Source organism: Xyrauchen texanus, chromosome 4, assembly GCF_025860055.1.
Source record: "Xyrauchen texanus isolate HMW12.3.18 chromosome 4, RBS_HiC_50CHRs, whole genome shotgun sequence".
NCBI classification, from domain to species: Eukaryota; Metazoa; Chordata; class Actinopteri; order Cypriniformes; family Catostomidae; genus Xyrauchen; species Xyrauchen texanus.
The window spans coordinates 15199949-15214578 of record NC_068279.1 but is presented as its reverse complement, the minus strand read 5'-3'; the positions used below and the strand labels follow the sequence as shown (position 1 = coordinate 15214578).

General features: G+C 40.1%; 1 protein-coding gene across 1 annotated transcript; it reads left to right on the top strand.

The window, feature by feature from the left end:
* Positions 1–2115: 2115 nt before the first annotated feature.
* On the top strand, positions 2116–8468 carry LOC127637620 (type-2 angiotensin II receptor-like). Its single transcript, XM_052118776.1, has 2 exons — positions 2116–6286; positions 6399–8468. Exon 2 carries the CDS (start codon positions 6445–6447, stop codon positions 7435–7437), a length of 993 nt encoding a protein of 330 aa, XP_051974736.1. The 5' UTR covers positions 2116–6286; positions 6399–6444; the 3' UTR covers positions 7438–8468.
* The last annotated feature ends 6162 nt before the right edge of the window (positions 8469–14630 follow it).

Below are 14630 nucleotides of genomic sequence, written 5' to 3'. Positions count from 1 at the left end.
AATTAGGCTGCTTTAGTTAGGTCTGCCGGAACCTGAAACACTGATCATGATCTATAACTCTGCAAAAAAATGGAATGGCATCTACGCTAAAATTGTTCTATTTGTTTCCATGTCTAAACCTTGGGGACTCCTATCCCGAGGTCACCAGAACCGGCCGGATCCAGCCACATTCCTGCTTGGTATCGGACTCCTCTGCTACGTGTCTCTGATTGATTACGACAAAATGCATCCGGTGCCAGTCAGACATCACTTCAGTCTAGTACGATGGACCTCAGAGGATGAACTGATGCCAACTCCAACCATAAGACATGGGATACTTAATATGCCATTACCTGAACCTTGGATTTAGGATAAACCTCACCAAAATATCCGGCCGGTTGAACTGCGAATCACCTCACTGATCTCGGCCTGCATAACCTTGGTCTAATGATGGACTACACTCTTAAAATGGAATACATAGACTATCGATAAATTGCCAACAAAAGCCTTCATCAGCCAACTAACAAAGGGCAATGCATCTATATGAATTTCTGTAGTTAATCCAGGATGAAATTCAAAGTCATTAATATTACAGTTTGTACTAAATCTTTTTTTGAAACACTGGCCCTTAACACTTACCTAGTTTACTCATTTTAAAACATGACTTGCACTGCACATAAATAATAATATTATCATTATATTCATGCTGTTAGCCAGAGGGGAAATGGCCCCCACAGTGATCCTGGTTTCATCCAAGTTTATATATTACCTTATGGAGTTTTGTGTTCCTTGGCACAGTCGCCTTCGGCTTGCTTACTGGGTTTCTAAATACAATTATTATTTAATTACATCTAAATTTGTATACACACTTTCTGTTAATGTATGATTTTCTGTAAAGCCGCTTTGGAACGATGTGTGTTATGAAAGCCACTATACAAATAAATAAGGTCGGTTTAGAAGTCAAAACTGAAGAAAAACCTGTTAATTTCAAATCTCATGCAAACATGTTTTTAGAATGAGCTGATTTTGTATAGTTATCAGTGTATTGTTGTACTTGTAAACAAACTCATTGTTTTCTGTGCCCAAAGTTTTGTTGTTTCACAGGGACTGGGAATGGCGTAGGAGAAACCGCATGTTCTGTTCCTTGAATTCATTTTGGAAGTAAATTGGCTGGACTAATTTGTAAAAACAGGCATGCACGTGTCTGTTATTTTATCAGTAATTATCCACAATTTCTGTACTTGAGCACTCCTCATTTGAGACATCATTATCTGCCTCGTTATGAGATTATGACACAGCTGCCCATGACCTCTGAGGGGTCTCTCTCAACTAAAGAGAGTGAATGGGAATCTGACATCTCAATTTCCTGTCTTAAGAAGCTTACATGGTTTCACACTATGGGTAAAAGTGTCTCCTTCAACCCGTATAAGACATTTAGAAGAAAATTGATGCTGCTCTTTTTTTCTGATTAACAATGTTTTATTGTTTCAAATATTGAACATAGAAAAAAAAAAACAAATATGCACAGACAAAACAATTAACCCCCACTATCACCCCAGCCAATTCCCCTACCCCACCCTGGCCCCCAACAACATCCCAGTGGTCATACATTATTATAGACCCACACACAAAATAATAATAATAATAATCACACATCCAGCAATGTCAGATCCACCCCATTTCTCCACAAACAAATTCAATTTCCCTAGTCTTCTAAATGACCCTTCTTCAAAGGCCGCTACCCTCCCCATCTTCGAGCACCACTGAAATGAGGGCGCTCCAGCCGACCTCCAACCCCTCAAAACTATCTGTCTGGCAATCATCACAATGGTTTGGATCCAACTCTTTATGTGTGTATTCTCAACATCGATGACTTCCCCATTGCCCAAAATACTGAGTACAATACAAGAGTCTGGGGTAAAATGAAACCCGAGTGCCCAATACATCACACACAAAACTCTGAACCTTCAACCAAAACTCCTGGATCTTAACACCCTCACAAAATACATGGGTTGTGTGTCAATCTTCTGATTGGCATCACCAGCAGGTGGGTGTGTCTTTAAGACCAAGCCTATACAATCTACATTATTTAGTCATTTTTATAATTTATTGTTTAACAAGAAAAGTGCAGAAATTATTACAGAAATATGACATTGAATATACAACTTTTTATATTGTATAATTTTTACAATGGTGGAGAAAAAATGCAACAAAAATAATGCTAGTTACTAGAAAAAATGAACAATTTGAAATTTGCTTTGTCCGTCTTGGCAATACGCAGCGCAATGTGATATTAAGCTTCAGTGGCCTTTACCTTTGATTTGACAAATTCTTTGACAACTTTTGTTTCTGACCTTGAAAAGGCTTGAAGTTTTCTTTGGAAAAACTCAGGAGGTTTCACGCTACCTCAGCATGCTTGGTGTCAAGGTGTCTGCAGATTTTAGCAGGATACATTCTGTCATTACCTAAAATCTCCTGGCAAACAACACAAAAGGTTTTGGTGCATCAACTGATCCTGTCCATGTAAATCCTAAACTTAAATACTGCTCATCTTGTAGTCGTCTTTTGGGTTTAACCCCTGAAACTTAAGTATTTGAATTTGGTGGTCTCGGAAACCGCTCCACTGTAATTACAGACTTATACGTCATGTATATGTCATTTATTGGCAGGCTTGATCAATTCTTGATAAAAAAAATGTTTTTGCCTATTATTTTCAGAACTGTTTAAATAATTTTTTAAATATAATATAATAGTTGAACTCAATATATATATATATATGTACTGCTGCTACTGGGTGTCGATAAAGTAATTTAATCCATACAATAAAAGTATTGCTTAACCCATATATTTCCAAAATCTTAAAAAGATGGCCGCAACCAGAGTCTGATCATTCGCCACTGACCACATAATATTGATGAAGCAACTAATGTTACCAGAAGAGCTGCAGCGCCAAAAAAACCCCACCTGATCTGGATTTATAAGAGATGTCATAACTTTACTTAATCAGTTAGCCAGAATTTTTGACAATATTTTTTACGTCTAGCTGGATCAGGGAAATTGAACGGTAACTCATACATTCGCTTGGATCATTGTCCTTTTTAAGAATCAGACTGATCCGGGCTTGTGTCGTGTTTGACAGAAGCTCTCCATTCTTTAATGATTTTGTATAAACATCTAACAAATGTGGAGCCAGTTCTGTAGCATAATATCTAAAAAATTCAGCAGTAAAGCCATCTGGCCCTGGCGCCTTGCCTGTATTCAAAGCCTTAATTACCTCGCCAACCTCCTCCAAGGTTATCTCAGAATCAAGATAATTTTGTTGCTCATTCGTCAATTTAGGGAGTTCTAATGGTTCCACAAAGTTTCTAATGTCTTCATCATGAAGACATTAAACCATAGAGATCAAGATAGAAATCTTTAAAAGCATTATTATTATCAATGGCTGAGGTAAATATTTCACCACCAGCAGATTTCACTGAGGGAATGGTAGAAAAAGACTCTCTCTGCTTTATATATCTAGCCAAAAGCTTCCCTGCTTTGTTCTGAATAGCCAAAACTCTGCCTTCCACAACAAAATAGTATTATGTCTGTATTTCAATTGGGTCAATTCTCTGAGGCCATCAGACAAAATTCAGCCCTTCAGCTCTGCCTTGGCTCTTTTAATATTCCCTTCCAACTCCACGAGTTCCTGTGCTTTGTATTTTTTGATGAACGAGGCATACTGTATGATCCGACCCTTAAGAACCACCTTAAGTGCCTCCCAAGCCACGCCCACAGAAGATACTGAGGTCCAGTTGGTCTCCATATAGACATTGATTGCAGCCTTTAGCATTTGTTAGCATTCAGGATTTTACAAAAGGGATACATTAAAGTGGCAACTATATAACATTCTTTTTCAAAGTAATAACCTTCTTTCTTTTTATGGGGTGCCCCAACACATTCACATTCCACGTGGAGAGACAATCCACTCATATTAACATTTGACATTTGACATATTAGAAAAATAGACTGTGTGACCAAAACAAAATTATGAAGACCATGTTCCAACATTACAGCAAAAAAAACAAACAATGAACTTCCCCCAGAACAAAAAAAAAAGACAGAAAAAATACAAATGATATGCATTAAACCTGCGCACGACAGCGCCAACCGGCGTCCATCCCTTTAAACTCAAACAGTCCATGTATGCCTACGAGAGCCCCTCAACAAATTTGCTGTCAGATTGCTCAAGTCTCTCAAGTTTCTATACAAATTTTGTGAGACAGGATTACACAACAGAAACTAATCTGTAAAACAACTCAAAACAGCCATTATGAGGCATAAGCATCAAGAGCATGTGCAGAGAGTGTATATTCATCCACATAACTGTCCCGAAGGTGTGTTCCTCCACAAAACAAACTCCAGCATTCCCCGCAATTAACAAAAAAACAGGCAGTTATGAGAAGGAAGAGAACAGTCTTGCCCAATCCCCCCCCCCCTCTTACTCTTTACTCCCTCATATACTTCACATGCGGAGAATGTGCTCCACTTCCAAAATGCACAAGTCTGCTTGGGGCAAAGCAAGGATGAGGAAGCTTGCTTTGATCAATCGTAAGCATGAAATGCGTGCAAGGGATTTAATAATTCAGAGGAACAGAAGACTTCACTAACTTTGCACCGGAAACTGAAAGGTATGGTGAAATGACAGAGTTTTAGTGCAGTGCAGTGCTGTGGGGAAGTTTTTCAAAGATTTGAACAATGCCCTTTGCAAGATGATTTTATTCACAAATTAACCGCTTCTCAAGATACAGAATGTAAAATCAGATGCATATCTGGAGAATATATGAGATGCATCAGCCATGTGTTAGGTATTAGATATAAATTCACAATAATTTCTTTAAAAAAATTTACTAACAGGTTAGAAACAATATAAAACATGTAGATGAGGGCAATGTGTCTAGCATGAATTGCACAGGGTTAACAATTCATTATCTTGCATGTTTAATATTCTGTACTGGGACTCCAGAAGTCACTGTATTTTGTTTTCTTGCCTTCCATGTAATCGTGGATTGACAATAATCTTTCTTTGTCTTGATCTTCATAAACAGAAATTACTAGCCTGGAGTTGTCTTGACAGGCACAGCATTCTGATCAAGAACATGTGCTACATTTGAAAATATGACAGGGTTTATTTTCACCAGCTGTGAACATAGTTTAGGGCTCAGTTTGTAATGTTAATCTTTATAAATGGATTTTTATGACAGAACAGAGCAGATATAAATGATGAGAAACTCGATATATTCTACTGTAAGTTTAGGGAGAGAAACATTCCTAATGACATTTCATATATTTAAACTGTACTTGTTTAACAGATTTTAAATATATAGAATAATTTATTTAGATTTTAGATTTAAATCTACCCACTGTAAATAACAAGCATTAAACAGGCTAAAACAACCAATATTACCTTTTACTAAAAACTTTAAACTACCAACTAGTTCACCAGAGAATTTGATCTAATTTTCGTTGTGATATTACGAAGTGTGATTTTGATAGTTTTTTTTAGGTGTCCGTGAGTTTTGTTGTGCAATATTGCACACAGTGCCTTAGCTTAATGGAAAAATTATTAACAGAAATGTTGGCACCTGATTTTAGTTATAGTGACTATATGGGGGAGTGGCATTATAACCCCCTCTCCTACAGCCTCAACATCTGCAGCCGATTTTCCAGTCAATAAAAAATCTTCATGTGCCCCAAGCCTATGTTAACAATAACCAGATGTACTGTGGAGTGCAGCCTACTGAGATCTATAAAACGCATCTGCATTGGGGCCAAACTGACCAAAGCTATGTTTATATGTTTACACACTCACACATGCTTAGTGGCATGCTCCATTTCTCTCTCTCTCTCTCTCTCTCTCTCTCTCTCTCTCTCTCTCTCTCTCTCACACACACACACTCTCACACACACACACACCCACCCACCCATAATCACAGATTCTCTTTCTCACATCTAAGGGATTCTACAACATCAGCAGTTAGTATGCGGTGAGATTTTGTTCTGTACTCTACAGCTCTAATAACCTAATAGAGAATATGTCTGTAGACCAACATGGGACTATCTCTTTAAATAGGGTTGAAATGAGATAGTGTTTTTTGTCTCAGAGGACAAGAACATTACAAACATAAGGGATACCATAGTCACACTCTTTTGAAAACGTTTTCATGTGTCTCAGCTCATTTTAGGGCTAAGCATTCAGGAGTTTCACAATCTTGTATATTCCTATTTTAGGGTGCAGGATATCAAGAATTTTAAATGAAGGTTTAAGGTAAATATAACATGAGAAATTATTTTACATTTTATCAAAAGGCTACATTAACATATTTCATCACCAGCCTGAGAATGTATCATTAATTCTTTTTGTGTTTTTTCCATTTTAGAACTTCAAAACGTTCCTGTAAGTTCTGCATAATCAGCACCGACACCATGGAAACAGACTCCGCCCATAACCTGACCACACCCAATGTGTCATTTTTGCATCATAACATCACAAACTCACAGTGTGACTACATGTTGCCCTCGACCACCCAGTACCAGAAGAAAGTGATACCCACCTTCTTCAGCCTCATCTTCTTGCTGGGTTTCTTTGGTAACATGCTTGTAGTGTGTGTTTTGTATCACAGTTCAGGACGAAGGACCGTCGCTAACACGTATCTGGTGAATCTAGCGATGTCAGACTTGCTCTTCCTGAGCTCTTTGCCTTTCTGGGCTGTGTACTACTCTTTGGATTATAACTGGATTTTTGGGAAGGTTATGTGTAAACTGTGTGGGGGTCTGCTGACAATAAATGTCTACGCTAGTATATTTTTCATCACTTGTATGAGCGTGGATCGATATCACACTTTCATCTACCCGCTACACTCCCGGAGCAGTAGAAGTGTGAGTCAGGCCAGGTGTGTTAGCTGCGTCATTTGGGTCACGGCAGCTCTGACCACACTGCCCACAGTTGTTTTCCGTGACATACACACTTTCCCTATAAACAATGTGACAGCTTGTGTCATATATTACCCCAGTGAGCTCTGGCACACCGGGTTCACTCTTGCGAAGAACACCCTTGGATTCTTCCTGCCGTTGGTTGTCATATCAACCTGCTACAGCCGAATCGCTGTACACTTGATGGCCACTTCCAACTACCTGGAGCAAGACTCTGCCCGGTTGGTCCACATCTTGCGAATGGTGGTCGCCGTGGTATTGGCATTTTTCTTTTGCTGGTTCCCTTTTCATGTGCTGGCATTCCTGGGAGCACTGGGAGAGCTGGGGGTGGAGTGGGATTGTTGGGTGCTCCAAACAATCAATAAACTACTGCCATTCTTCCTCTGCCTCGGCTTTTCCAACTCTGCCATCAACCCTTTCCTGTACTGTTTTGTGGGAAACCACTTCCGAGAAAGGCTATGGCAAATTTATAGAGAGATTCCATAAAAAGAGACACAGAAAAGAGATTCTATTAGTACAAGACTGTCTTCCTTCTCCCGGAAACTTAGTGACCTCAAAGAGACTATGCCTATGGAGATTCTGGAGCAGCAAAGAGCCTCCTAGTGGATAGGAGTTTAAAGTATACTGTAATTACAAACAGAAATGTACATTTTCAATAAAAGTCATTGCCCTAAATGTTGTTCTATAATCATTGTTTCATTGGTGCAGCATGATCAGAGCAGATGGATCTCATTTAGTTTCAGTTGTTGTTATGATTATGGTAGATTCGCTGTACCTCTAAATGTTACATTTGAGTCTTGTTAATGGGATAGTTCACCCCAAAATGAAAATGCTGTAATTATATACTAGTCCTCATGTTGTTCCAAACTTCCCACAACATATGATGTTCTGTTTTCCTTGGAGCACAACATGAGATGTTAGGCAGAATGACAGTCTCAGTCACCATTTAATTTAATTGTATGGAAGATGGAGACTGTCATTCTGGTTAACATCTCCTTTTGTTTTCCACGGAGGACTGAAAGTCATACAGATTTGAAACAACATAAGGGGTAAATTATGATAACTTTCATTATTGGGTGAACTATCCCTTTAAGTTATGCTGTTTTGTTTTATTTCAGATTGTCATTCAGCAGTATGATGACAATCGACATCATTTTGTTACACAATAATAGGCAAAATTTGCAGACACATTTAGATACATATCATTCTTGGGTTGATCACACTCTCTCCAGGGTGTGGAACTGTTGATTTTCTTGCAGAAATCGTGGAAAATCATAATGTTTGAGTACAGCTGTACTGTTGTAATGTCAGTGTAACTGATGACATTAGTGTTGCTAATATGATCAGAATGTCATGTACCTGTATGTAAAATTATTTATATTGCTGATGTCTGCCCAAAAGACCCTAATGCTGTCTTTAAGCTATATATAGGAAGTTACAGCAATGTAACAAAAAATCATTATAAATGGCATTATAATTATAATGGAACCTATGTGATGTCAGTCTGTTTTATTCTGTGATTTGTCTAATGTGACAAGTGAAAGACACTTTTGGCAATGTGTGATCTGTGCTGTGATCATGCTTTTTATTTGCAAGAAATTATTGCATATTTCTACAGAGTAGTGTTTCCTAACCCTGATTATGGATTAGGGAGATGTCAAAAATGTGCACTGTTGGGGGGCCCTCCAAGAATTGGGAAACACAGCTCTTGAGAAACTAAAATGCTGTTGATTACTGTTATATACTGTATATAACACTCTTGAGACATATTCTAGGAATATGATGAGACTGAGGGCCATATCGTCTGGTTATGTTTGACAGAGTACCTCAGAATTAAATTAATTACAGTGCATTTAACAATGAAGAGTGTCTCAGCCATATTCACAATATGGCATGCTCTTGAGTGCCTTATTGGTTTTAAAAAATGGTTACTACAAAAATAGTAAGGACCCAAATGTTTATTAAAATGTATTTTTTTTTAAGTAAACATATTCAACACCTTCCTTACGTTAGAATATATAGTGCTTGATGGTATACTGTATACAAGAACATCATTCAGTAGTGTTTAGACACTGACCAGCCACAACATTAAAACCACTGATAGGTGAAGTGAACAACATTTATTATCTTGTTACAATGGCACCTGTCAAGGAGTGGGATATATTGCACAGCATGTGAACAGTAAGTTCTTGAATTTCATTTGTTGAAAGCAGGAAAAATGGTATGTGTAAGGATCTGAGCGACTTTGACAAGGGCCAAATTGTGATGGCCAGACGACTGGGTCCAAAATGGCAGGTCTTGTGGGGTGTTCCTGGTATGCATTGGTTAGTACCTACCAAAAGTGGTCCAAGGAAGAACAACCAGTGAACCGGCGAGAGGGTCATGAGCGCCCAAGGCTCATTGATGTGCATGGGGAGTGAAGGCTAGCCCGTCTGGTCTGATCCCACAGAAGAGCTACTGTAGCACAAATTGCTGAAAAACATAATGCTGGCCATGATAGAAAGATGTCGGAACACACAGTGCATCACAGCTTGCTGCGTATGGGGCTGCGTAACCGCAGACCGGTCAGAGTGCCCATGCTGACCCCTGTCCACTGCCGAAAGTGCCCATGTGAGCTTCAGAACTGGACCATGGAGCAATGTAAGAAGGTGGTCTGGTCTGATGAATCAAATTTTTTTTACATCATGTGGACGGCCGGGTGCATGTGTGTCATTTACCTGGGGAAGAGATGGTAGCAGGATGCACTATGGGAGGAAGGCAGTCCGGCGGAGGCAGTGTGATACTCTGAGCAATGTTCTGCTGGGAAACCTTGGGTCCTGACACTCATGTGGATGTTACTTTGACATGTACCACTTAACTAAAGATTGTTGCAGACCACGTACTTCCCTTCATGGCAACGGTATTCGATATTAGGCAGGTGGTTTTAATGTTGTGGCTGGTACCCCAAATCACACAATCTTAATTTCTATTGTCACATATTGTCAGTAAAGTAAGGCATTGCAACTAATTTGGGATAAAAAGCTAAATGGCAACTAAAGTGCTAAATACAGCATATGCGTTGTGGATCAATTGAATCATTTTTATCACAATGGTGATGAAAGTCCACAGTTTCAGTCCAAAATGCTCTGATTAACTGATCCAATAACTGTGAGACATTGACAATGTGTACCGAGGTGTTTTATCTTTTACTCTCTACTTAAATTTCCTTACTCTTACTGTCATCTCCTCTGTTCTGTCTCTACTGGTGACCTGACACAGTTGTAAAGTCTGACTCTCTTTTTACAGTCCCTCTGTAGTAAGGACACATTTCTTGTCTCCAGATCTTTAGTAAACACTCTCTCTGCACTCCTGGCCTCTTCACTCTATCACCTGTCTGTTTGAATAGATCCAAACACAGCCTCTCTCTTTAAAACACCTGATCTCTATGGCAACTGCACAGATTGCTGGAGGCAGGTGACAGAATAGTGAAATCCCATAGCAATTTAACCTGAACTCTCTAAGCAGGTTCTTGGCCAAGATCATCTGTGAGTGCAAGAAGAGAAAGAAAGACACTGAAACAGTTAAAATGAAAAAAGGTTTCACATTAATCTGTGTAGGTCATTAAAATGAATAATGAAATAATAACCGATCAGTTTTGTGCTCAGAATCTCTCAGTCCCCATGTTTGACAATGGATAAATATACTAAAAGAGCCCTCCACTAATGTTGCCAAATATTAGTTATAATATCTACCATTGCAATCTCTAAATATCTGTATACTGGAGTCTGGAATATCTGAGGTCTGTGATCTGGCTATACATTCCATCAAATGTGTTGCCCCTTTTCAGTATCAAAGAAAGAAAGCCAAGGAATTTTATTCACTTTTGATTACTTTTCTGGCAAATTACCACACCTTTTATTTGAACCCTGGCTCAAGAGAAGCATGACTTTCAAGCAATATAGAGCCATCTTATGTTGTAAGCATCTTATGTTGTAAGCAATATTTTCCTCCTGGAATAATTAACCAGCAGATGTTCTTGTCTACAGGAATCTGGAGGAACCTGCTTGTGTAACACGTATCAGGAGATATGTATTAATTCTAATTTTAGGCCATTAGGTTTGACTAGGGAGGTGTAGAAACAACACAGAATGAGTTGCCAAATAATTCTGTATTGAAAATGAATTCTGTTCTTTGTAACAAATTGTTTAACACTAGTAAAGGAAAATATAAAGAAGAAAATAAATTAAATGACAAAGAACAGAGTTCATTTTCAACACAGAATTATTTGGCGACTCATTCAGTGTTGTACTCCCTAATATCAACTCACAATATACCTTAATGTAAATAAATTCACCTGGGGCCGGTTGCACCAGCTATATGCAAGTTACAACTGTTGTGGCAAAACAATAATTAAACAAATGGCATCACAAGATAAGAGACATCAGGATCCAAATTATATTTTAAGACAGTTTATTCTTTTAAAAGAGGTTTGTTCACAAAAATATCACGACAGCTACCTCGCAATAGGAACAAAAACCTAACTCACACAGAAAACACATGGCCTATTTATACCCCCTGTCCTCAAAGTCCCTTCTTCCGTAATTTTCCACTCTCTTAGAAGAGCCATTTGTATTAGAAATACAAATGGCTCTTCTAAGCCCCCTGGGTTTTACTGTCCTTACATCTGTGAGGTCATCAAAAGGCTATATAAACGCTATCTTTTCCTGAAGACAGTGGGCCCTTTGTTGAGTTTCACTGAGTTTCACACAACAAAAGGCTAAATATTATTTATGGCTAAATAATCCCTCTGTCTTTCCCGTACTCATATTAAGGAGTTCAAAGGCTTTTTCCTGACCATCTGTTTTACTGTGTGTGTGTGTGTCTCTGTTCCTGCCAGGTGAAAAAGAAAATACTGAATTGAAAGAAAATCCACATAATGTCTTAAGAAATAAATAAGAAATAAATAATTTTCCACAACACAACTTTTAGGCTATTTGTGGCTTATATGGGCACTAAGTCACAATTTACGCACTACAAAATATTTGAGCATTGCACCATTAACCTTAGGTAGGCCATAATCCTACGTATAAACAAGATATTTATGGAAGACTCCAACCAGAAGTAACGATGAAAAAAAAAACTCAGACTCAGATTTAATGACATCAATGTGCTCATGTTTTTGTGTGACAGGCATCAATAATTTCGACATACAGTATGATGTTGTTACACTCATTTACATTTACGAGAGAGAAAACAATTGCCTCTTCAGCATAAAACCGTTCTAACGGTGCAGTTTTCAGGGTGTGTCGCCCGGTGTTAAGTTTCAACACATTCAAAATATATGTAGGCTATTAAAATATTTTTCCAGCCTGTTGAATTAGTATTTATTTATCACCCCTTATATATTTTAGATACAGTTCCTATATATTGTTATTTAGCCTACACAGGGCAAATATTTTAGGCACAGTGTCATATTTTAATGGGGATATAATTTATTACAGCTGACATTTACATAAGCAAACAAGGTTTGAACATTAACTGTAACAAGATAAAACTGAAATTCTCTTTCTGTTCGCATTTTAACACTACTGTCCACAAATTTGAAGGCTGTTTCTTGGATCAATACAAGTAAGCGTCATATTATGCGACCGCGCATCACGTTACAGAGAGCTGACGACCTACTAGTTAAGTCTTGCCATAAGAACAGCCTGGTTACTTCTGTAACCTCCATTCCCTGATGGAGGGAATGAGAAGTTGTGTCGATGTAGTGACACTAGGGGTCCCTCTTGAGAGCCCGAGACACCTCTGATCTTTGATAAAAGGCCATTGGGAATTGGCGAGTGGTATTTGTATGCCCCTCTCCTGGACATACAGGTATAAAATGAGGGAACATGCATACCTCATTTTATACCTGTATAAAATGAGGTATGCATGTTCCCTCATTTTATACCTGTATAAAATGAGGGAACATGCATACCTCTCATTAGGTTTTGTGCTGAGGAGCAGAGAATAAGGTCGCGGACATTTCAGGGGTAGTTCAGCATTTTGGCAGGAGGGATACAACGTCTCGTTCCCTCCATCATGGAATGGAGGTTACGGAAGTAGCCAGGACGTTCCCTATCTGTCAATCACTCGACGTTGTATCCCCTATAAAAATGCCACAACTAGCTGAACTGTGCTATGTGGATTGGGAGTGCGAGACGGGCAGACAACTGTTTGCCGCATATCCAGCGCACCGGGCCTGCACGTAACCTCCCGTGGTTACGTGCAGCCCTTTGTGGACAAGTCGACTACCCAAAGGATAGGGACAGGCTAGACCAGTCATGCCTCTTCTCTCTTTTTTCTTTTTCTCCCCAGAAAAAGAGTGAAATCGTCAACTGACCGGGACATCAGTGTCTACGTTGGGTGGTGTCAATCCCAAGGGGAAGACACAGCAGAGACCACACCCTGCCCAGAGATGGGGGTTCAAGTGGAGATACGTCACATGGTCTTGCCGAGTCTAGTCGGAATATGTCATGTGGAGAAGTCCCATGGTAGGTCCTACCCAATGGGCAGGAGGCTCTACGAGTATGGTTACTGGGGCAGAGGGGCTTCTGCCCATGGAAGACACAGTTTACCATCAGGGATGCATTTTTCAGTGGAATATATGTCGCAAGGGGTTACCTACGTGGAACCAGCTCATACGGAGCACCTGTCCCAGTACAGGGCTTGTTAGCACAAGTACTGAGCCGGCAGCGAGTTTCTCCGCAAACTCGCCTGCCAGAGGGCTAGGAGGTCTGGTCATGGGTGCCAGATGGTGCCCCGTCCCTGAGAGAGAAGGTGCTTCCTCAAGGGAATTTTCCAGGGAGGGGCTGAAGCGAGGAGCGTGAGGTCCGAGAACCACGTCTGGGTGAGACAGTAGGGTGCTACTAGGATGACCTGCTCCCCATCGTCCCAGACCTTGAACAGTCAGGAGGATTCTGGGGAGGCGAACAGGTCTACCTGTGCCTGCCAGTATCGACTCCAGATCAGCTGGAGTCTCCACTCTCCCTTGCGGGTGACCTGCCGTGACAGCGCATCCGCTGTGGTGTTGAGGTCGCCTGGGATGTGAGTGGCTCGCAGCGACTTGAGGTGCTGCTGACTCCAAAGGAGGAGACGGCAGGCGAGTTGTTACATGTGAGGGGAGCATAAACTGCCTTGGCGGTTGATATATGCCACCGAGACCGTGTTGTCTGTTCGAACCAACACGTGGGTAGTGTGGGGGAGCCGAAAGATCGGGACAGTAAAGGCAGTAAAGGTGCCTTCCAAAATCTTGTCAGCCCCTCATGCTTATCCGGGAAGAAAGGAACTGGGGCAGGGTGCGGCTGTGAGTGTCTTGGCAACGTTGCCATGGTCATGTCATCGCAATGCCGCTCTTTTAGAATATACTCTTTTAGAAAGAATACACTCTAAATGATTTGTCGAAGTACCCTGGGGTGATCTCTGCAGTGTACCCATGCAGAGAGGGAAGAAAGAAGCTGTAATGCGCCGTAAGGATCCAGCAGAGGTGAATGGAAGCTGTGGGAATTCATTATTTCTCAATGAATTAGCGACCACTCGGCTGCAACGAGAAAATCTGAATGAGCGGTATGCACGCCCCCTCCTTTATACCCGTTTGTCCGGGGGAGTGGCATGCAGACACCACTTGCCAATTCCCATTGGCCTTTTATAAAATCAGAAGG